General features: G+C 35.4%; 1 protein-coding gene across 1 annotated transcript in view; it reads right to left on the minus strand.

Annotated features, from left to right (window-relative positions):
• The window catches only part of LOC127961026 (protein arginine N-methyltransferase 3-like), a 53,605-nt gene that overhangs the window by 3,471 nt on the left and 24,159 nt on the right, over positions 1–25,975 (minus strand). The window contains 5 exon segments of the mRNA XM_052559948.1: positions 4,933–5,020; positions 6,675–6,725; positions 14,910–14,996; positions 17,819–18,006; positions 24,284–24,362. Of these exon segments, the coding sequence (XP_052415908.1) occupies positions 4,933–5,020; positions 6,675–6,725; positions 14,910–14,996; positions 17,819–18,006; positions 24,284–24,362 (493 nt within the window).

The following is a 25,975-nucleotide window of genomic DNA, read 5'->3' on the forward strand; positions in this document are numbered from 1 at the left end:
CACACACACACACACACACACACACACACACACACACACACGCACACACACACACACACACAAAACTCTGCATTTGAACATTCAATAGCAAATACTTAAACTAATAACAAAACATACTTACAGTAGCTAATTCAGAAGTGCCAGATTGTCGTAGCAAAGTCAGAATTACCTTCTCTCGTAGGTTCACGAACGTAGACATGTGGGGTGTGTTCGATTGAGCCGTTTTAGGAGGGCGTTGACGAGTCTAAACTTTGATAAAGGATATCTTTTCGGATTTGAGACTTTAGTCTCTGCAACTTTACAGATCTTCTTCATTCACCAAGAAATTGTAACTCTCCAAAGAGAAAGGAAAAATTTTAATTGAAATCCTATGACCCCTTTAATTGATGAACTGGATTCATGTGGATTGTTTGTGGATTACTGTGATGGTTTTATCAGCTGTTTGGACTCTGATTGGACTCATTCTGAGGGCACCCATTCACTGCAGAGCAAATTGGTGAGCAAGTGATGTAATGATACATTTCTTCTGCACAACACAAACTGTTTTGTCCATATCGTGAAATTCAGTGGGATCCAAAACCACATTGGATTTTAAAGAGAACAAAAAGAGAGAGATTTGAAACATATGAAGTTAAATGATGACAGAATTCTAATTTTTTGGGAGAACTATTTAACCCTTTGTAAGAGATTACTTTTGCAACATGTAAATTAAATATACAGTATCAGTATATGTAATGTTCAATCATTAAAGCAGTTTTCAGGGGGGAAAAAGTCAACACTGCAGCACAAGATACAAAAGCTGCATTACACAACACCTCTCGCTCTGCAGCGCATAACCTCATAAATCTGCGGCCCCTGTAAAGGAGATGCATAAAACAGGCCTTCGGAATCACCAGCTAACCACAGTGCCCCGTCTATCAAATAATCGCACCTCCTCCTAAAGGAACCTTGGTCTGACACCTCAAGGACCTTTTCACACTGCAGACCGACTGCATTTCCTGTGAGCTTAAACTATTTAAAAGTACTACACAAAGCATTGGATGGTTGATTCCAATAAGCTGCCTTGTTCTTCAAGTCTATTACCAATATATAGGCTTTTGAAAACTTCATTGGAGAGAAGACATGAGGTACAGTACACTCTCTACCCTCAAAATGTCCCAAGACCACTTAACACAGGGTGACCTCTTTTATTCGACTTTAAAGGTTGGTTATGCATGACAAACGAAGATTTTCAAGGAAATGTTCTCATCTTTTCCTTTTAATGATCGGCAAACCCAACTAAATCATGACAAATGACGGCTGCTTTAATTGCGTTTCTGAGGGCGTTTTGCATTTCCGTTGAATAGTCTACCTCCCCTCTCATCACACAGCTGAAAAGTAATTACTAAAACACAAACAGGAGAAGAATCCACGCAACCTGAGCGTGAGCTGACAGGAATGCATTTTTCTTCTTACGATCATTTATTCTATACAAATGACAGCCTGGTGATATACAACACAAAACACACTACTGTTACTGTTTGGAAAAGAAATCCAATTTAAATTCACAAGTTATGAATCACGTATTTATAATTAAAGTGAGAAGAATGTCAAATGTAATTCCTAATATTATTTGAAAAGATTCCTATTTTTATGAGATTCATTACATGAGAGTGTGGTTCTTATCTTTTCATTTTAATCAATAAAAATGAACCATGACAAAGTTCTTTTTCAAGGTGCCAAATTAAGTAAAAAAGATGTGCATCATCTGTGAACAATTCCTTACTCATTTAGTCTTACTCTCCAAGGCTGTATTTATTTGATGAAAATAAAATTAACAACAGTAATATTATGAAACATAATTACAATTTAAAACAACTTGTCTATTTTCACTCACAGACGCATATCTTTTTTTTCTGCTATTGCAAAGCTGAATTTTCAGCATGTGAATTTGTTGTTTTGTATCACTGATTTGATGCTTAAGAAATATTTCTTATGAGAAATGTTTAAAACAGTTGTGCTGCTTACACACACACACACACACACACACACACACACACATTTATTTATTTATTTATTTTGTGGAAGCCAATATCATTTTTTTCAGTATTCTTTGATACATACTTTCTATCAACCTAATGTATTTGCTGAATAAAAGTATTAATAAAAAAAAAACTGACCCCCAAACATCTGAACAGTAAAGTACCATGGTACTGAATGATGACAAAATTGTCATGCTTATACAGTAGGATATTAAACTTATCTATACATGGTACTCCAAATTCTACTATAGTATGATCATGGTACTTGCCCAAAAACAGTTGTTTACCCCAAACATGTTTCTCTTATACCAGTTTTTCTCTTATCTTTTTATTACACACATTACAGAGCAAAGCAAACCGAAAACCGAAACTCTAAACCCATATGGTGTCAATCAAGAGGAAATAGGCCAATCGCAGAGCTACTCTTGGTGAGTGTGCATGTGAGGAAATATGAACTATAAATAACTTAATCTAGGTTAGTCACTATAAAACTATAGATTTGCCATTTTTTGGAGCTCCTGCAACAAATATTCAAATATGCCATAGAATATAATCACAAAACTGTTCCTTCTGATTATAATCGGACACTGGTGTCAGCAATACAGGAGTAGTGTTAGCAGACCTTCAAGTTATCATTGAACGGCTCCTGCAGGAACTGTCCGTGGTAATGCCCGTGGACAGCTACAGTTAGGCCACAGTCATTTATAATAGTGTGCTGTATCAGAGAAACTGGCTAAAGCACCTTCATCCATCTGCGCATCAGATGACATTTCTCCGATTCCCATTATGATAAGACACACTTCATCTGTTAGCACGGCCGGGATGCTGTCTCGCCATCTACGGACATACAGAGCCTTGATCTAAGTGTAGATGGTCCGTGTTGCTCTTATACATAAACACTTATACATAAAGACTTTCAGATTCTGATTCACTTTCCTCTCATCATCTATATAGTTTTCTTCCCATTGTTTGCTTCTTTTAAACAACAGAGGGCTGATATGAGAGTAATTTTGCAAAAGCAAGTTAAAACCAAATAATATAAATTAAAATAAATATTAAAATAAAATGACAAGGAAATTTACATATAAATGAATCAGTTTCTGGCTGATATCAATTATGTTTTTTATGGTATTTTTTAGACTTGAATCCTCTTTACAGGAACCAAATAATTTTATATGTGCAAAAAGCACTATTTGTATTATTTGTCAGTTAATATAACTGTAGTAAAATTACAATTACATTAATGTTATTATTAATAAGTAGCATAACTAAAAGCCTTTTCAGTCTTATGTGTATTATATACATTTACGAATACTGTATATTACAAAATATAACCAATATAATACTTTTTTACAGTTTTTTTACACACACTTTATTTTAAAAGATTCCTATTTTTATGAAATTCATTACAGGAGAGTGTGGTTCTTATCTTTTCATTTTAATCAATAAAAATGAACCGTGACGAAGGTATTCTTCAAGGTGCCAAATTAAGTTTAAAAATAAAAGAAAAAAGCCCCCATGAAGTTTGCTCAAAAACACCTGAAGGATCCTCTAGTCTGATGAGACCAAGATAGAACTTTTGCCTTAATACTAAGCGCTGTGTGTAGAGAAAACCAGGCACTGCTCATCACCTGTAAAAATACAGTCCCACCAGTGAAGCATGGAGGTGGCAGCATCATGCTGTGGGGGTGTTTTTCAGCTGCAGGGACAGGACGACTGGTTGCAATCGAGGGAAAGATGAATGCGGCCAAGTACAGGGATATCCTGGATGAAAACCTTCTCGAGAGTGCCCAAGACCTCAGACTGGGCCGAAGGTTCACCTTACAACAAGACAATGACCCTAAGCACACAGCTAAAATAATGAAGGAGTGGCTTCACAACAACTCCGTGACTGTTCTTGAATGGCCCAGCCAGAGCCCTGACGTAAACCCAGTTGAGCATCTCTGGAGAGACCTGAAAACGGCTGTCCACCAACGTTTACCATCCAATCTGACAGAATTGGAGAGGATCTGCAAGGAGGAATGACAGAGGATCCCCAAATCCAGGTGTGAAAAACTTGTTGCATCTTTCCCAAAAAGACTCATGGCTGTATTAGATCAAAAGGGTGCTTCTACTAAATACTGAGCAAAGGGTCTGAATACTTACTTTTAATAAATGTGCAAAACTGTCAAAAATTATGTGTTTTTCTGTCAATATGGAGTGCTGTGTGTACATTAATGAAGACAAAAAAAGAACTTAAATGATTTTAGCAAATGGCTGGAATATAACAAAGAGTGAAAAATTTAAAGGGGTCTGAATACTTTCTGTACCCACTCTATATACGTAAAAAAAATAAGTTATAAATAAGTGTTGTTAAATGCTTTGTAAGCATATATTTAAAAATGTGTTAAGTAGTTAGAATCCTTTGGGATCACAAAAAGTCAAAGGATTATTGGTTCTATGTGAAAATACCATGTAATCAGATCACACACAACATCAACCAGTCATACCAGGCTCACAAAAACAATGCCCCTAAATACATTATCTACAAACCTGATGTGTTGTGTCATCTTGACACCCTGTTGGAATGATTCTGAAGACACCACATACTTTATCATCATATATATTTATCAACAGAAAGAACAAACTGCATTGTTTATGTGGACGGGCTCTGGAACTGCTCAATCATGTGTCTATCTCTCAATGACTGACAGATAACCTGTGTCACCGTCTAAGAATCAACTGTCAGAGTAAAGAAAGATAAGATACACCTCCCTGGGACACACATCTTTTTTGTGTTTTAAAGAAAGGTGATGGCTGCATATGTACTTGCCAGATCTCATCACAGTTAAAAGAAAGACACTAGTACAAGCAAACACTGGTGTGAAGACAGTTCAAACAAATAGGAAGCATGTGTGAACAGGGTACAAACCGGTTTTGACAGGAATAGGGCTTTCTAGTAAGAACACCGTCTGTTTCCAGTGCGTCTTAGTGCAGTCTGGAGCAGTGGAGAACATGACCTAAAATTAAAACACAGTCGTATTAAAAACCTGTTTATGTTGAAATAAACAGGAAAATGATTTTGCCATGCTTTGCTTACATTGAAAATTGACTGATAAGAGAGAAAAGTGATTGATTCTGAAAGTGAATATGTTGAAATACTTAGTTTTGTTGTCAAAATTAATTCAAATAAATATTAACAAATAATATAAAACTTTTTTTTTTCATTTCTGCATCCCAGTAACCCCCTGATAATCTGACACTTTTGGTTGCAAAATAAATCAGCTATGGGTGATAAACATACCTGCCTTAAAGGCACGACTAATTAAAAACACCTGATTTTGTGTGATTTATAATCTACTGAAGCTTATTTTTGAAATGCAGATGTCAGATAGTCCCAATTACCTTTTTATTCATTTATTTATTTTTTATTCTGTGGCAGAGATGAATAAAACTGAATGACGAGGCATTTAGTTCTATGAAAAAGATCAAAATTACGAGATGCAAACTCGGAAGTCTGTGAAGTGAAGTTTAAACTCGCAACTGAGAAAAGAGTCGGAATTGTGAAATTAAAGTCAAAATAAAAATGTATTTATAAATAAAAACAACAGATTTGCAAGATGTAAAGTAAGAGTTCTGAGAAAAATGTCTGAATGCAGTTAATTCGCAAGTATGACTTTATAACTTTATAACATACAATCTACATTGACATTCACTCCAGCAGTACAATTATACATTTCATACAACATTTATACATCTGCAACACCGTCCCAATGCTCTTGATCTCTGATTAGGTGTTTTTGTTCAGTGCAAGGATTGCCTGGTGCACAAAAACACCTAATCAGAGATCAAGAGCATTGGGACGGTGTTGCAGATGTATAAATGTTGTATGAAATGTATAATTGTACTGCTGGAGTGAATGTCAATGTAGATTGTATGTTAAATGTTGTTGTAAACATAAATACTGTTATGCAAGAAAAATTTCAGACACAGTCATACAATAAAGTATAAAGTAAAGTAAAGTAACTTGGGATTGTGAGATAAAACAGGCAAATTGTGGGATATCAGAATCATAAGATATAAATTCACAAGTGTGATAAAAACTTTTTTCTAAAATGTAATATCGCAATAACGGAAATAAGCTTCCATACATTCAGGTCAATATGTGACAGTGTAAAGTTCAATGAAAAAAATGTAGTGCACATTTTTTTTTATTACAAATTCATTACTAGGAGACAATAGAGACTAAATTTAGGCAAACTACAGAGAAGTGTGAAGACAGAAAATGGGCCAAAATACAATGTTAAATAAAATTTAAAAAACAAACCAAATGCTGTGGTTATCCACCAGATCATTAACACAAACTCAGATGATGCAGTTTAAACAATGTTCTCAAATATCAAAAACAGGACAAAAGACATAAGATCCTTCCATATCCTCCTGCTTAAGCTCCTATTATCAGAACCCAGTGCACGATCGCCCTCCCAGTGCCTGATGGGTTTAGCTTATTTCCTTGCCTGTTCCAGTTGGCCACTGGAGGAAGGCAAATGCTTATTTCAGCATTTAGGTATGAGAGGCTAGCGATTGCATTGCGATTGCCTCGGGCCTAAAAGACGTCAAGGCGTGACCGCAATTGCTCGCTGTTAAACAGCACAGCACAGCACTATTGCTTACCTTGTTTCCACAGCTCTTGTCGAAGAAAATGTCAAAATAGCCCACGATGGCCTGGAATGAAATAGGAGAGAGAGGTTAGAACATGACATTTTCGTAAACGCTCACATGTGTTCAGGCCAAAAGGAAGCAATTAGCAAAACAGTGTAAAAACAGACATGTTGACAAGTAATTTAAAAAAGCACAGTGATGTGGAAACGCTCCATCTACAAAGATAATCCTTTTATTTAATAAAGCCTAGTGATTAATAATAATCCTTTTTGTTTGTTCTCTGTGTTAATACACACAGTGTGTATACCCAATATTATGGAAATGAAAACTACCCTTTTTTTGTCCCAACCTGCCCCCAATGACGGCGGAGCAACTCTATCAATCTCAGGAGCATACTTGTAGTGGCAATGATGCAGAACTAATAGCTTTTAATCCTGACGCAGCTGACAACACGAGGGTCTGCTCGCTCACACAAAGAGCGTAATCAATGAGAAGAGAGAGAGAGAGAGAGAGAGAGAGAGAGAGAGAACACTGATAAAGAGAAAACGGGGCATAAAGAGAAAGGTAAGCAAGACAACAATAAAAAAAGACACCTCAAAGATGTTTAAAAATAAAGAGTGGGAAGAAAAAGCAGAGGTGACTAAATTTTAAGCAAGCTTTTTACTGGAGCCACTATTTTCTTTAACCAAATCTGGAGTATTTTCAACTTTAATTGAAAAAAAAAAATACCTTAACTTACATCATTTTAAAACTGCTTTATTAAATTAATTCCAGTTATAAAATGAAAGTGAATCTTAATTATGACAAACAGACTTATAAAAATGGGGCATGAATAGAGATGTATAAGCACGGCAATGGCACATTGAAAATGGAAAAATTCAGAGAGGGAAGAAAAAGTAGCAGTCACTAAATTTAAATGCTTTTTCCTTTAACTAATACACTGGAAGCAGCATTTTTAGTTTTGACTCTTTTGAAATTAAATATAGTTTATAAAGCATCCTTGCCCATAAAATAAGGTTTAAAAATAAAATTAATAATATAAAATAAAAAGCTGCACACAACTTCCAAAATACCTTAAAAATGTATAGACTAATGAAACTATACATTATTTTAAAGGTACTAAATTAAGTTAACTTATAAATTGACTTTGTCCAATTCAATAGTTATGATCTGAAGATGCTACTGACTTAAAATAAAATATAATAGTAATTTCAGAAATCTGCCCACAATGTACAAATTTACAAAATATCTTAAAATGACTTTTGCAACAACGCCATATTTTAAAGTTGCTTTGTTTAAAGGTAAAATATACATTTACTTTCTGTCCCAAGTGCTTTGGTAGATCTTAATTGTGTAGACAGATAATCAGTCTTTGAATCATAACTATATTACACTCTTAAAAATAAAGGTCCAAATTGTTTTATTTGCTGTGATTGCATAGAATAACCATTTTGGGTTCCCCAAAGAACCTTTCAGTGAATAGTTCTTAATAGAACCATTTTTTTTAGTGTGAAGAATAATCTGAAAAAAAACAAAACAATAGAAATTATTGTGCAATAGAAAGATTACATGGATGTTAAAGGATCTCCGTGGAATCACTGATGCCAATAAAGATCCTTTATTCTTAGGAGTGTATAAAAATTCAACACAATTCTTAAATCCAAGCAAATCACTTTTTATCAGAAATGACAGTTAAGATCAAGAGACATCACTGAAGGTGTGATGGAAATAAAGTCAGGTCAGTGTAATTATGGCTTGTAATGAACATTATCAGACATTACGTGGAGCAATAATTACCAAATCAGGGCTAATTGCTTATTGAATGCGTTAGGAAGAGTGGATTTGCGAGTCATTTGGCACACCAGAGATGAACTTTGTCATCGCTGATGACAACAGCTCGTAAATATGATTGATTGGAGACAAACATTTCATAACTTTTTCTTTTGATGACTCACATGGTTTCCAAGTTAAATATTTCTCATATGCAACTGTTTACAATCAGCAAAACACCACAATTTACTGGAAAGGAGTACTTTACATTTCTACAGTATTTATTTAATTATGAAATGTGTAAATTGAGGAGGATTTCCTTGAATGAAAGGCTGAGGTGTGTCACGGCGCACACCTTCTCACAGATGGACACACACACACACACACACAGAGAGAGAGAAAACAGAGCGCAGTCACCCTGTGAACTCCCAGGGGACACTGCAGTGATAATGGGAGCCATTCTGCCTGAAGTATCTCAGGGACCTTGTGGGGAGAAATACAGCTCTGGCTTAATGCCTGTGTCTCTCTCCCTCCCTTACAAACCAGAGCAGAACACCCACCTATTAATCCTCCTCGTCTTCTGTTAAAATAGCTTTAAGAGGACAAAGCCACAGCAGCATAATCAAGGGTTTAACACCACATCCACAAACAACAACTGTTCTGTGTGATTCATTTGTATGGGCTTATTTAAGAAACTATTAAAAACAATATTAAAAAACAGAATTGCAAAAAGTTAACATTTAATCGTTTACAATTATAGATTTGTAAAAAAAAAGAAAAAAATGTATATATTATATATATATATATATATATATATATATATATATATATATATATATATATATATATACATACAATTGTTTTATATATATTTTTTTTTACATTTACTATAATGATTACACTCAATTATATTACTAATTTGGTCACATTTTAATATAAACAATAGGCCTTTATATTTTAATTTTCTTAAATATGTGTTACCTTCAATTACAGTCTTCCGATAATTTTCTATAATTAATAGTAGTAATTGTAATAAAATAGCAAGGTGGTGAATATATTTTTTCCTTGTTTTCCATAAATCTGAGAGTCAATAAATAAAAAAATAAAAAATAAATAAATAAAATTCTGCATCTCCAAACCGCTTTCCTTTAAACGGGTTCATCCTTTTTGTGAGCGTAAATTGCCCAGAAATGTTAACAGAAACCAAGACCCGACAAAAGAGGATGCCCACTGAAAACACGGGGGTCAGAGCCAAATAACTCCCTGCCAGAAATAAAAAAAAAATAAAACCACCCCCGTTAACGCACCGGGGCGGAGTGAAAGAGCAGACACAAAAGCCCGAGCTGCGCGGGAAAAGGGGGACAAATGATGGAAACGGAGGCTTTTTATTCTCATCAAAGTGTTCAGCCTTCACACCCGGGGAATGTCGGGAGATAAGTGATGCGCGCGAGCTGTTTCCCGGCCCAGGAGGCGGCGCACGGTGCCACTCAGCGAGGCTACCTGGAGAACAGGTCGGGGGAAAATTAATAATTATCATCATCGCTAACACCAACGGGGAGCAATTCATCATCAAGCCCTTTCCAGCGCTATCATGTCGGAGCAGAGCGTGGTGCAGCCAGATACAATTATGCAGCGAGCTGCGAAGGAAGGGGAGCTAATGCGCTTTTGATGGGGTTTATTCACGCGTGCGAGGCGTCACACTCGACCACCTCGAGCTCTCTACCCCCCTCCTCCTTCTCCACCCGGCGTCTCCCCTATTCTGTGCATAACACACACCAGTGCCAATGAAGCTCCCATTCCTGTTATTCTGCTTTTCCCTTAGAGTTTGACGTTCCGCCACACTGGAAACAAATGCACAGGGTTTAATTAGAGGGGAAGGACATTACTGCAGGAACATTACAGTCACCTACATAAAGTGGAGTATAGAGAGAGGCAGAAATGCTGTAGAAAAGTGGTAGCCTATCATTAGTTGAAACAGAACAAATACAGCCTTTCTTGCTTCTCTTAGAAGATGATCACAACACTTTTTGTCTTGAAAATAACTAAAAATAACTTCATACTATTTCAGGTCATTTGAACAAATAAGTGGTAAACATTTTGCCTCCTGTTATATTCAACTGTGCATGAACAATGGAAAAACCACTAGATGTGGTGCTACTGTATATGCCCTCCATTTACATTTTCTGATCTAAAAATGCATAATAAAAACATTGTAACTAAAACAGATAGTCCGTACAGTATAAGTACTGTAAAATCTATGACTGGATGAGCCATACTGGTGTTTGGGCACGTGCATGACCTTCCTCCAGCCTGTTAAAATCGACAGTGTTGCTTAAACACTGATGCGGTGAGAGGGTTTGTACACTACTGCCTCTAGTTTGACACTCTGCTGGAACTGGTGTTTTTAAAATAGCCTCACATTCTAGTAATTATTAGTCTCCCTCACATAGCAAAGCACAATCATTCATGCAACAGAATAATTTATGAGCACATTGCAATGCAAAACAACTGTATGCATCATGAGAGATTAGTATTTGTGTGCATGATACATCACACGTCACTTGGGATAGCAAGGACATGGATAAACTTGCGAACCAGTTTTCCAAAACTTAGTATCTATCTCCCAAAATCTTTGTTTCTAAAACATTTATCTCAATTACATTTTAGGCCTTCCTGTACATACTGTTCTGTTAAAAACAAGTAGCTTTTATCACGCCAATAAAAGTCTTAATGTGGCCACCAGAAAAGCAAGGATTGCAGAATTGTTTGTACTAAAACTACACTTCCCTGCTGATAAACTATCATGAATTTACAGTAGCCCCTTTTTGATTATCCTGGGGCATTTTAATTATAAGGAAGTAAAAAATAAGCTTTATTAGATTCAGAGCTTAATTAGGCAAGTCACTTGAGATAAATGCATTTGCTAGATCACGATTACTACTATTTCACGATGACTACTGGAGGCCAAGAACTAACAAAGAGTAACTTGTACAAAGGAAGTATAATTTGCATAAAAGGAACATTTACACTGATGATCTATAATGAAACTCCACTGACTTGATTTCACCCAATGAGTCTCAGCTATTTGGGATATCTAAAGATGTCCCATTGTTAACATTCACTGGAAATGTCGAGTCAGTCTCTGAAGTCGTCAGAAATGCAGGATGAGTGCATCCTGTGCTTTTTAACAGAAATAATATGCATGATGCTCACAATAAATCATAACAGATGGATATTGATACAGTGATGTTGTTAATGACTAACGTTTTATTGCACAGCCACCTACACTTTCATTTAAAAGACTTGTAATGTTTTTCAAAGACTCTTTTGGCCAACAGAGCTGCATTTATTCAATAAAAGTACACTAAAATCAATAATAATGTGAAATATTACTGCAATTTGAAATAATTGTTTTCTACTTAAATATATATATTTTTAAATGTAATGGAAAAGCTGAATTTTCAGCATCATTACTCCAGTCTTCAACTTCACACGATCCTCCAGAAATCATTCTAATATGCTGATTTGGTGCTCAATAAACATTTAATTTATTATCAATATTAAAATCATATGCTGCTTATATTTTTGTGGAAACTGATACTTTTTTGCTAGATTCTTGAATATAAAGTTCAAAAGTACATCAAAAGATAATTAAAGCTGCAGTAAGTAACTTTTGTAAAAATATATTTTTTACATATTTGTTAAACCTGTCATTATGTCCTGACAGTAGAATAAGAGACAGATAATCTGTGAAAAAAAATCAAGCTCCTCTGGCTCCTCCCAGTGGTCCTATTGCCATTTGCAGAAATGCATCGCTCCCGTTAAGAAACAACCAATCAGAGCTGCGGTCCGTAACTTTGTTTGTGTTCAAAACGTAGAAAAATGTATATAATAAGCGAGTACACCATGAATCCATTTTCCAAACCGTGTTTTTGGCTTGTCCTGAATCACTAGGGTGCACCTATAATAAGTGTTTATATTCGGACTATTTTAGATTGCTTCGGGGGTACCGCGGCGGAGTAACCCAGCACCTGTGATTCTTCATAGACATAAACAGAGAGAAGTAGTTACGGCTACGATGTTCTTCCGCAAGACGCAAGCAGTTGTGTTTATTAACCGCTAGAGCGTCAAAAGTTACCGACTGCAGCTTTAATTTGAAATTAAATTATTTAGTAACACTGTAAAGTTCTAATTGGAATTAACTTCCAATTATAAGTTAAGCACATATTTAAAAGATCTTAACTTCTGTTAGTACTTACACTCCTTATACCTAACTTCAACTCATTGCCTTGTCTCCACTGAAATTTTACAAATATGAAGGAAACAAGCATTATCCCTCTTTCCTTCCCCCCAAATACTGTATGATCATTACCAGTCTTGTTCTTGTCACAGCTTGATGTAACATGAAGTGTCCTTAAGGCAAATCACCACTGACGCAAACATTACGCACATCTTCAGATGTGCTTTAACTGCAGTGCACAAGACGTGTCCTGAACATTTTATACCTAATATAAAAGCTCTAGACCCTCAATGTTAGCTGTATTTTCCTAGCAAACATATTGTCCTGAAATGAATAGTTTACACAGAAATGGATTTACTCACCCTCATGATGTTCTAAACCTGTATGTTATTTTTCAGAGAGCCAAAAAAGAAAAAACTCTCAAAAAACGTTCATGCTATACTTAAAGTAAACAGGCGGCACAGCTTACCCCACTTACTTCTACTTCGGCCAAAACTGAGTATACATACTGAATTTATCAAAACAAATCTGACAAATTATGAGTGACACACTTTTTTCTACAGGAGGGAGGTGAAAGAGAAAGCATTAGAGATGCTGAGAGAGAGAGTAAGGAGAGACTGCCGTCCCTGTGGACAACGTGAGCCGAGGACCAGTGCAACTATAGGAGCGAGCGTTATTTGTCTTCCGCCAGCCGAGCACGAGAGCGCAGGGTAGCGCTGTTCATTTAATGCAAGGTTAGGCAGCCTGATGTGATGAATGGACTGTCGGCAGGAGAATAAGTCCATGCACTCAATCATGGGGACGACAGCATTTTCCCTCCGTTTTTGGGGTGCCTTCGTAATTACATGACAAAGCAGTGCAAAATAGGGCGCTGAATCCCATCTTTGACTATAAATGGAATTTTCCTCAACACATTCAAGGATATTTAAAAAACTGCAAATTGCTTGTACCTGCCTCCTATCTAAAAATAGAAGTTTTTAAACGGGGAGGAAATCAGGATGTGCTTTTCCATTACTGGAGAGCAGCAGAGAAATTAGATGATGTTTACAAAGTCCATTAAATCCAGAGTAACTCGGAAAGGGGAAGGGAGATAATAATACAGTATTGATTAATCCATAAAAGTTATAACAAAGAAGCAGGAACAATGATGCTGGGACAAAACCTGGGAGACAAAAGAAAAATTACACTTGAAATTTCAGTTGGCTTTTTTTTGACCGTCTCTCACAGGTCTCGCTCTTTCATTGACAAACACACACACATGCTCTCTCTCGCCATAAAATACACCCGACACAAATGGTGAACTAGCACACAATATAGCTAGAAAAAAGGAACATATTGTCTTGAAAGGAATAGTTCACACAGAAATGGATTTACTCACCCTCATGTTGTTCTAAACCTGTATAACGCTATTTTTCAATGAAGCACAAAAGAAGAAACTCTCAAGAATGTCCATGGTGCTCTGTTTCCTACACTGTAGGCTGTTCAAGATCCAATAAAACACTATAAAAATAGTCCCAATAACTCTTTTAAAACCAAAAGGCATTGGTTCTAGAATGTGTCATACGTGACTGCACCAGCTCAATTAAGCTGAATCAACAACTGTTAAAATTATGTATATTAAAAAGATGATTTCAGTGACTATTGACAAAAAGATACTGTATGGTTTCAGAGAAATATATAACTTACGTTGAATCTATATTACCATTCAAAAAGATAGGTGTTGACAAGATTTTTTTTTCAAGGCTTTTTCAAGCTATATCATTTACTTTTTTGGAAGTTTTATGGTATTTTATGTTCTTTTTGGAGCTTGACAGACATGACAACAATGAAAAGTTCCTGAAACCGAGCTTGAGATTTCAAAATTTACACAAGATTACACAAAAGATTTTTGTTTCAGATCTCAGTTTAATAACCTCCCACCTTATTTGATCTCACAAATGGGGATATGTGGTTTAATTTAGGTCATGAAATAATTAAAGTAAACCTTTCCGTGCCTGTCTTTACCTCCACCTGTAAGAATACTTGTCTGTCCATCAAACCAGACTGATGTCTGAGCCCCTGACCCATCCCATCCAATCAAATGGCCAATCCATCTTCCCAACCCTTAATTAATCTTCACACCTGACAACCTTGTTTAGCTATGATGATTGAAGTGTGTGTAAGACAGGTAATAATCACAGTTTGTTTGCAAGTTTGTTGGTAAATGTGTGTTTGTGTTAGAAGTTGGATCTACTGACTGTACAGACGGTGCTGGCCGTTATCTTCAGGCTGAAGTCTTCAGTGAACTCCAGCTCAGACACAGTCACAGAGCCACAGTCAATAGTCTAGAGAGAGATACACAGAGACACACACACAAAACTTTTTCAAACTTCCTAATGTAGGTGAATAAAAAGTTGTCCATCCCATTCCATTTTATATAATTATGAAACCCTACAGTCAACTTTGTCGTTTACTGTTAATAACATTCTGTATTATAGTGGTTCAACTTCAAGGAACAGTTCACCCAAAAATGAAAATTTGCTAAAAAAAAATAAATAAATAAAATTTACTCAGCCCCAAGCAATCCTACATGTATATGGGTTTGTGTTTCTTTATTGGAACAGATTTGAAAAAAATGTAGCAATACATACTGTAGCTCACTAATGGATTGTCTGCAGTGAATGGGTGCCATCAGAATGAGAGTCCAAACAGATCACGAATCCAGTCCATCAATTAACATTGTGAAGTGAAAAGCTGCATGTTTGCAATAAATCCAAAATTATTCCAAAATTGATAATAATGCTTCCTTTAGTGAAAATGTCCATCACCTTTATCCATTGCATCAAAATCCACCGGTATAGGTTTTTAGAACTGGTTAGGGCTGTTTACTGATCGCATTCTGGAGAGCCTGAGGGTGAGTAAAGTTGAGCAAATGTTTTGTGAACTATTATGAGGGGGGTGAACTATTCCTTATAGCAAATGAATGTGAACACAACAAACAAGTCAGGGTTTCTTAGACAGTTAAACCTGGATGTCAATTTTAGACATTTTTTTTTGTTTATTAATATTAAATAATTGCATTTGCAAAATGATTACATGAATATCTGCATGGTAAAATTATTAATAAAAAAAAAAAAAACTTAAATATAATAAAGCGGTGATTGTGGCAAGTTTAAGAGGAAGATGAGTCAGTAAAGAGAATTCCACGCTGGAGTGTGTTCATTTAATGGAACTCTGACTACCGTTAAATAGCGTTATTGGGGTGGGTCAGTGAGATAATGGAAGTAAGATGTGCAATGTTTCTGCACAGACAGTGAAAGATTGATGTGTGCATTGAATTTTCATTACTGCTTATGTCTGAACCATTTTATGATCATGGTCAAAGAATATAATGAAATTCAGTTCCTAAGGTTGAACATATGGGTAAAAATATGTAAACTTTTCTAATAAAAAAAAATTATACTGCATATTAAATAAATCAGCAAAAATCTTACAATTGTGGTCTGTCTAGTCAAAATATGCACAGTATCTACTGTTTAATCACATATCTAATGCTTATCAATAGCTTTCTTATAAACATAAAATATTAGATTGATTTTTGGCATTTTCTTTAAACAAAATTTTTGTACGATATGCATGATATGCATGACACTAAAGCTGGTTTAAGGAAAAACTCCATTAAACAGCATAAAAAAGCATTAAACAAACACAGCATTAAGCATATGTGTGTGTTTGTAAGTGGACCCAAGGCCATGGCAGTGGTAAGTAATGAAGTTTACTAAAGAGGACGTTAAACAAGGATTCAATTAATCAATCAGCTATTCTGTCACAGACTGTCTCTGAGGCTTTACTTCCTCTCTCACGATCTGTCACTCTCTTCATCTTCTGCCTTTATCCTACCTACATTCCTTCCCCTCCCCCTCCATCTCAAAACAAGGCCACAACACAGGAAATTGGCTTTCTGTCAGGCCCAGACTCAATTAATTAGAAATTCAGGTGCTCTAATGATGTGCACCAAATCCAATGAGACAGAAACCATTATATAGTTAAAAAGAGAGGATTAGTAACAAGATTAGTCAAATGCATAGAGATAGTTCACCCAAACATGCATCACAGTATTAATCGTCATCCACTTTTGTTTTATTTAACAGAGAAGCTTGGACTTTTTTTTTGGTGTTCAATGGAAACACAGAAAGGTTTCAAATAACATAAGGATCAGTAAATTATGACAATTTTCATTTTTTGGGTAAACTACCAATTTAATATCTAGAATTGATATTTGAATTGAGACCATTCAATGGTTTGGGCTCGGTAAGTTTATTTTATTAGAGAAGTCTCTTATGCTCACCAGGACTGCATTTATTTGATCAAAAATACCGTAAAAGCAGTAACAGTGTGAAATATTATTACAATTTAAAATACCTTTTTATAATATATTCTAAAATGAAATTTATTACCGTAATGCAAAGCTGTGTTTCCAACAGCCATTGCTCAAGCATTCAGCATCTCATGATCCTTCAATAATCATTTTAATATGCTGATTTGGTGCTCAAGGATCATTTGTTTTTATCAATACAGGGAAAAAAGGGTCAAGCTTAATATTAGCTTATTTTTTGTGGAAGCTGTTTACATTTTCATCCTTTTTTTTTTTTTTGGCATTGACACTATTTTCCTATTTAATACTGTAAAGCTGCTTTGACACAATCTGTATTGTTAAAAGCACTTTATAAATAAAGGTGACTCGACTTGAATCCAGATTCTTTAATGACTAGACAGTTCAAAAGAACAGCATTTGTTTTAAATAGAAATAATAAATGCATTTAAATGTCACAATTGAATGCGTCCTTGTGAAAAAAAAAAAAAAAAAAAACAGATCCCAAACTTTTGAATAGTAGTGTATGGAACCCTACTCATCTAGACTACTGTGCTGTGAAATTATATTAAATAAACATGTACATTTTCATATATAATGGTTTTATCCAAATTCGATTTGAGGACCATCACTAGCACAAAAGACAACATGTTTTACCTGAAGACAAACTATTAAATCTTGATAGATGGCACACTCCATCACTCCCCAAGAGGACGTTCAGAATTAACTAATCATTTCACAGATAATTCCCTTCAGACTTTCCTAGAAAAACCCAACTACAGTCTCTACTCTTACCTTAATCACGGCAGGCTCTGAAATGACCGTCTCGGGCTTCAACATCTCCACTACCGGCTCTGGTATCACAGCCTTCTTCATGCACGTCATCTTGAAGCCATACACAACGTCCCAGAATGCAATGCGGTCACTGTGTTTCTGAGCGTCCCCCACCGCCGCCAGGCTGATATTGCAGCGGTCTGGATAGACTGAGAAGAAAGATGATACATGAAAGTGAGTAAAAGACATAAACTGCACGGCTTACATATGATATATGTACACAGTCAAACCAAGCCCTCATGAGTCAACACTTCAGATGACAAGAACATTATTCATTCAACAGATAATTTCTTATCCAAAGTGACTCGCAGCACATCTTTTACTACAGTCATCTGGAATTGAGATCCTAAATCGCACCTTCTGGGGTTTGAACCCAAAACCTTTGGCTTACCAGGCCACAACTCCAACCTCTAAGCCATGTCACATCCATTAAAAGATTTATGTGCAGCTTTTCAGATCTCCGTTCGCAGTGGTTTGCTCATATGATCTAGACATATCTGGGTTATACTGCTCCCAGGGATGCTGGTTTGAGTCCATTAAACTGGAAATGACTCCAATTAAATGTCCTACATTTATAAACTTTGACTGCATATTAACGGGTTGTCATTAAATATAGCAGCTCTGAATGTTTGCACAAACTTACTGCCATTAATCAAAGGAGGAAAAACTTCCACAACTATATAGAAACAGCAGTCTGTATGCACCACAGTTATGACAAGGCATAAGGAATATTAATGCAATAATCAAAACTCTTTACACACGAGTAAAACGGTAAACAGGAACAGTAAATGTGTTACAAATACACAGATCAAAAGCCAAGCAAACCAAAGACTATTTCCATTAAAGCTGAATCAGGATAACATAACTAAAAACTAAAAATGTGACTAGTTTTTACAAAACTTGTGGTTTTATGTAATTGAAAGCTAAAGCATAACAGACGGCTGGTCACTGTGTGGGCGTATTAGACCTCATCCTTTACACAAATGTGCAATAATGAGCACATCTATCATGAAATGGTAAAGCACAGCCTTGACGGTCTCTTTCAGTAATGTTTCAGTCATTTCCAGCACTAGTAAATGTCCCTGTGTGATAATGGTAATGGTTACTATGCACATGCTTCTGGCAAAAAAAAAAAAAAAATCAAAATTCAGCTGATGGTCATAATCGTAAAAACTCTGCATTCATCAGTTCTTAATGTCTGTTGCGTTTGGCCATCAGACACTAACTCAAAGCGGCTGTGCATTTATTTCACATTCCAGGAGAAAGCAGACGTCACTAATATATATATATATATATATATATATATATATATATATATATATATATATATATATATATATATATATATATATATATATATATATATATATATACTAAAATAGGAGATCATGAAAAGTGCAAATCCTAGTTTTCCCTTTTTAATAAGTTAAAAACTAAAATATTTAGTGTTACAATTACCAAGAACTCCTCCGATACTCACATGGTTGGTTTGAGTATCAGAGGAGATCAGGGTAATTGTAACACTAAATATTTTCAATTACAAACAAGCTACAGTATGTATGAGGTAATGTTCTCTCTGTGCTTGAGATAAAGAAGTGATTGCATCAATGACAAATGGTTGTAGCACTAGTTTAGAAAAATCTTTGAAGTAGTTATTTTATCTAGATTAAGATTTAACAGCCAAGCAATTTATTTAAATAAAGAGAGTTTACCTCTTTTCAAAGAATTATAATTTAGGTTCCAACTAAATGCATAAATATTTCTGACAGCTAAAATAATTAGTATCATATAAAGGTATAACCAATATTAATTTGAAAATATGCATTACAAATGTACCTTTGAATTTAATTTTGAGTGAAAAATCTTAAAGTGACTTACCTGGTTAAATAAGCTAAAAAATAAATATCTATTTAAACAAAGCTAAAAACAATAAAGTATTATTTTGAAATGAAATTAATACTTTTATTCAGTAATGGATGCACAAAATAGACCAAAGTGACGGTAATTACTTTTTTAATTCTATTTCAAATAAATCTTTTTCTTTTGCAATTTTTTTTCTTTGTCAAAGAATGCTGAAAATACATTTTCACAAAAATATTGTGAAATAAAAAACTGATCTAAAATGTTTCTTAAGCAGTAAATTAGCATATTAAAATGATTTCGGAAGGATCATGTGACACTGAAGAGTAATTACTGGAGTAATAATGCTGAAAATTCAGCTTTGCATCACAGGAATAAATAAATTTTTTATTTTATTAAAATTGAAAACAGTTATTTTAAATAATAATAATATTTTGCAATATTACTGTTATTACTGTATTTTTGATCAAAGAAATGCAGCCTAGTGATCACATTTTAGGTTTCAAAAACAAAAAGAACATACTGATTAAAATAATTATTTTTTGAAATGTTTTGTGAAATGTGACATTTTATATCTGTTGATATTACATAATAGAAAACTTTCTTGTTATTGTTCAGCAGTGATACCTATAAAAAAAACAGCTATTTCCAGACAGTACCATTAACTCTGTCCAAGACAAGTTTTAAGATACAGAAATCCATGCTGGGCAATATTTCACCAACTTTGTCTGACCTTTAATCAAGGGTTAAGGGTGCACATTCACTCTTGCCCACCTTAATAAAGTGTGTGCCATCAAAATCTCGTCTCCCATGTGACAGGATCGTGACTGGTGAGTTATACCCCCCACCCTGTTCCTTAAAGCATTCGCTGTGTGTCACGTAGGGTGAAAAAGCACACACACACACGCACCTGGAGTGGATTTGTCACCTCATTTTCTCTGATTAGTAGAGCTATGAGTGATTGTCTTGGGAGATGCAGGTGAGCGCTGATTGGGTGCTACACGGGACTGTCCCGCACCTGAGCGGGGAGCGGAGGCTATAGAGAGAGAGAGAGAGAAGAGGGATGAGGGGGAGGCAGTGTCCCAAGATTCATAGCTTTGACATCTGCGTCCTTCTCGACTCGGTGCTCATGGCCCGTTTGTCAAGCACCTCCCTCCGGTTTCTCTTGAGGGCAGCCGTGAAGAAGAAGAGGGTAGTGGGAACAGGGGGTGGAAAATTAATAAAAATAACAGTGTTCATCGTCTGTTTGATTACGTCTTTAATTGATTTTTACCGTAAATTTCTGCCATATGTACATCAGTTTGAAATAGTCACCACTGATAAGCTACTACTAAATATATTGTAGAAACTTGATTTTCTGTCAAGCTGTTTTGCAACGTTTTGTATCGTGAAGCGCTATACAAATAAACTTGAATTGCAAAAAGGCGTCCAGTGATGAGAGAGAGAAAGTGTGAGCCATGTTTCAGGATGAAGAGAAAGGTTAATAATATGAGGTATAAAAGGAAAGATGAAAGAAAAGAGAGGGAGAAACGAGGTTATAGTGGCGGGGGTAAGTAATGTTGATCTGACACAGTGCAGAGCTGCCACATGATGGGTCATTATATCAATCTGCTTCACACCAGGTGTACATGGCTGCGGGCTTTCCGACTGAATGGAAAAATAGAAACGCACTGCCTCACTGGACGAGACAGTGCTGTTCAGCCTGTGCCTCTCAGTTTCTGGTTTTCCTAGCAGATTTAAAATGTTCAACATTTCTTTCCCTGGAAAAGTGTGGATGCCTCATCCTAGATACAACATATTTTTGAGCAATAAAATAACAATGTAGTGTACCTCCCCCTAATACAACATGCATGCATTAGGTATAAATAGTTTATGGCTGTGACGTAAATAAAGCTTACTTCTTTTAAATAAGTGGCAATAGTTTTGAAAAGTCTTGAAGTAGTCGAAAAATGTAAATTATGTTTATAATATTTAAAACTGCTGTCAAGAATATTTAATAAAAATATTATATATATATATATATATATATATATATATATATATATATATATATACAATACTTTTGTTAATGAAAATTACATTTAAAATTATAATGAAATAATCTAAATATTACAGTAATGAAAACAACAAAAAATTCTGCCATGATAGGGATAAATGACATGCTGTTTTCCATTTGAATAATTAACAATATTAGTGTTTTACTGTATTTTGATCTATCTATCTATCTATCTAGACAGTACAGAGTCAAAAGTTAATGATCTTTAAAATACTTAAATTACTAGTTACACTATATAAACTTTATATTTATTATTAAATAAAATACTGTTATTAATTAAAAATATATTGTATTGTATTGTATGGTCTGATACACAAATGAATGACTACTATAGGCTACTTTTGAATAAAGGTCCAAATGACTAAAAAATTAAGCTTGCTCATTCACTAAATCTTTTTTTTTTTTATATATATACTTTTATTCAGCAAGAATGCAACAATAAAGCTATGCTATTACAAACGATTGATATTTCAAATAAATACTTTCTACTGAAAAAATGCATCATGGTTTCAACAAAAATATCTGTGAAAACAGTTGTGCAACTGTACATAATAATAATAAGAAATGTATTTTGAGCAGCAAATAAGCTTAATAGAATGATTTCTGAAGGATCATGTGACTTCAGACTGAAGTAAATACAATTTTAAAATAGAAAACAGCTATTTTAAATTGTAACAATAATATTTCACAGCTATGTATTTTTTTAATCTAAATACATACTATTTATGATCAATTATTTAGAGCTTGAATATAACTAGAACCTTTAAATTCCTTACATTTCCCAACTCTACCCATCCTCAATCCCATGATGCCTTAAAGATCATTAGAGAGTAGAATCTCCTGTTTCAGGATCCGTGACGTTATAATTCATCCAGTCAGCGTGTGCACAGTGCTGCGTACCACGAACCTCCTCAGCATCTGTTCACTTAAACCTCCACAGTGGACAAGAAAATGACGCAGAGCCACAAGACTCGTGCAGAATATTTAATATCCACTTCCTCTCGGTCCACAACCTTTGGCAGACTTTAGTTTCCCCGAACAATGAAAGAAAAACATGATTTCTGGTATCTAGAAGGTGAGTGCCCAAGGACTGTTTAGTTATTCAGCACTTGGTTTATTTATGTTTTATTGACGCAAATCAATATGTAGTAAAAATCACAGTACCATGCAGGGTGTGAGATAAGAGAGATAACACCTGGAAAACACACAGAGCATTATGCTGTAAACTACGCAAGTGTGAAAGGTATTTCTACAAAACTGTCGTGGTGAGATGACCTTTACAAAGATACTGTAAAAGGCCTAATCTGCACTGAATTATAGGCAGTTGAATAGATTCTAATAGATGAATACATAATTTTTTAGTAATTGATTGTCTGTCGGTCGGTCGGTCGACAGTATGGAGACAGACAGACAGATACAGACAGACAGACAGACAGACACAGACAGACAGACAGACAGACAGACACAGACACAGACACAGACACACAGATACAGACAGACAGACAGATAGACAGACACAGACACAGACACAGACAGACAGCCAGACACAGACAGACAGACAGACAGACACAGACACAGACACAGACACACAGATACAGACAGACAGACAGATAGACAGACACAGACACAGACAGACAGCCAGACACAGACAGGGAGACAGCCAGACAGACACACAGACAGCCAGACAGACAGAAATACACAGACAGACAGACAGCCAGCCAGCCAGACACAGACAGACAGACAGACAGACAGACAGATAGCCAGACAGACAGACACAGACACAGACAGACAGACACACACATACTCTCCAAAACTGTGCTATAGGGTGATGCGGAGGAGACTAATTGTTGAATAGTCATAATTTGTGCACAAAAAGTATTCCTGTAGCTTCGTAAAATTAGGGTTGAACCACTGATGTCACATGGCTTATTTTAACGATCTCCTTGCTATATTTCTGAGCCTTGATCATGGTAATATCCTTGCTTTCTATGGGAGGGTCAGAGGGCTCTCGGAATGCATAAAAAATAACTTAATTTGTGTTCCGAAGATCTATGGAGGTTTTACAGGCTTAGATCAACATGAGGGTGAGTAATTGATGACAGAATTTTCATTTTTGTGTGAACTATCCCTTTAAGGCATATTAACACGCCTCCATGTTTTCAATGGTCATGGTCAGGATAAAGGGGGGGGGGGGGGGGCAAAACAATGTTCAACACTACACCATTTTCATAATAACACCTCCTTAAAATGTCCCTGCAGGGGAAACAAACACACAAGTTGACTGATCTTTCATCATTTCGGCCAGCCCTGATTCAGTCTGTATGAAATCCTCCTATTAAAATAAATGAAGTCTGTTTGATAGACCTTGTAAATAAAAGAATACAGTGAAATGGGCTCACTGTATTCCATCAGTAAAAAAAACTATTGGTAGGTCTAGCCAAGGACCTCCCAGATACCCCTAAGCTCAGAATGAGAAGGTAAAAAGGCTGAAACATGAAGATGTGACTTACCCAAACCATCTTCTGTAAGGTATCAATCCCTGGCATACAGCACAGAGTCCAGCATTGACTCAAACAGCAGGAAGTAGCCCTAGAAAATGACAACATTGGGGGGAAAACTTTTTCATATTTAAAGATACATATAAAAGGACACAGATTGTGATTTTAACAGTAAAAGACTATGAAACCGTTACACTAAAAACCTGCTAACTGTTTAACAGTTTCTGTACTATATACGGTGAATAACTGTAAGAGATCTAACCTTACATTTAATTAAAATGCTTTATTTGTATAATGACACTTCACATCACATTTATTTTATAGTTTTTTTTGTTTCTTATCAGATGTGTACATTTGGGTTCTAGCTTACATTTGATGTTAAATTAATGTTTATTTAAATTAATGTATTATTTTAGCATCATGGGTGTCACCATGATGATGTTTACCATCTCAGCTTGTGGAAAAGCTGCTTCTGATGATACATTGTCATTTTTTGCTGTAAGCAGTGGTACAAAGCAGATGGTTGGTATATTAGCATACAATCAATTAATGATATGTGTGGAATTTTTATTTATTTATTTACTGTAAATGTAAGTTAAATCTGTAAAACCTGAAATGTTGCTACCATATTTTTTATCGTACATTTCTGGTATTTTACCTTAAATGTCAGTTTTTTTTGTTTGTTTGTTTGTTTGTTTTGTATTTTTTAAACAATTTTACATGTTCTCATTTCAATAACAAATAATGTTCGATGGGATAAAATTGTGATTTTATTTTATTTGTTTTATGCTAAAATTAAATATGAAAATAGGATAGAAACAAGCTCTTTTAACTAGGCACAGTTATCAACTACCTAGAACAGACTATCAACCCCCCATGACCTTCTGCATGAGGAAACTCCAATTGCAATATCTTTCAAAAATGTTTCAAGACTAATATTTGGCATTTTCAAACATGCATCCACAAACACAACCAAACCGATATCAAACACAAAACCTCCGGATTTATGAGACCTTCAGACTGCACCCTGTTAAAACCTATGCATGGTCACCCATAGTCCCATTTCACTGCACTGACCCCTCACTGACACTGGTTTTGCATGAGTAGTTTACACGTAACCTCCTGAATTATTCTATTACCGCTCAACTGCAGCTTGACTGCATCTCACTGGCCTCAATTTGGACAGCAGCACAGACAGCCATGAGTGAAACAAGGCTGCTTTATGCTAACTCAGAGTAATCTAAAACAGAGGCACAATCAATTACAGAAGACAGACGTGATGGATGTACCTAGAATGAGGGGTAACATTCTTCATCAATGTGCTCTTCTGCTGTCTAGTTGGTGCAAAAGTTATATGGAAGTCTAAAAGCAAATAAGTACAACAAGATGTTCTTTATCACCAAAGTGTACATGTGGTCTTGCACAATGTGTATCTTAGTGTGGAAATGACAGCTCTCATGTGCACAAAACACTTTCCTTTAGAAATTAAAAATAATAATATTTCAATATACAACAAAGGCATGCTCTCATGATGTTTTATTGATAAGTCTGTTGCTGTAAAAGGTCACATAGGCACTTCTGTGCTCATAGAACCCTCAAAAGCCACACTGTGACAGCGACTCATACTGGTTCTCTCTGGGCCATTTTTAAACAGACTTAGCATCAGAGTGATGGCTAAGCTTCTCCATGGTGTAATTTAGAACC

The sequence above is a fragment of the Carassius gibelio genome, chromosome B7 (assembly GCF_023724105.1).
Source record: "Carassius gibelio isolate Cgi1373 ecotype wild population from Czech Republic chromosome B7, carGib1.2-hapl.c, whole genome shotgun sequence".
NCBI classification, from domain to species: Eukaryota; Metazoa; Chordata; class Actinopteri; order Cypriniformes; family Cyprinidae; genus Carassius; species Carassius gibelio.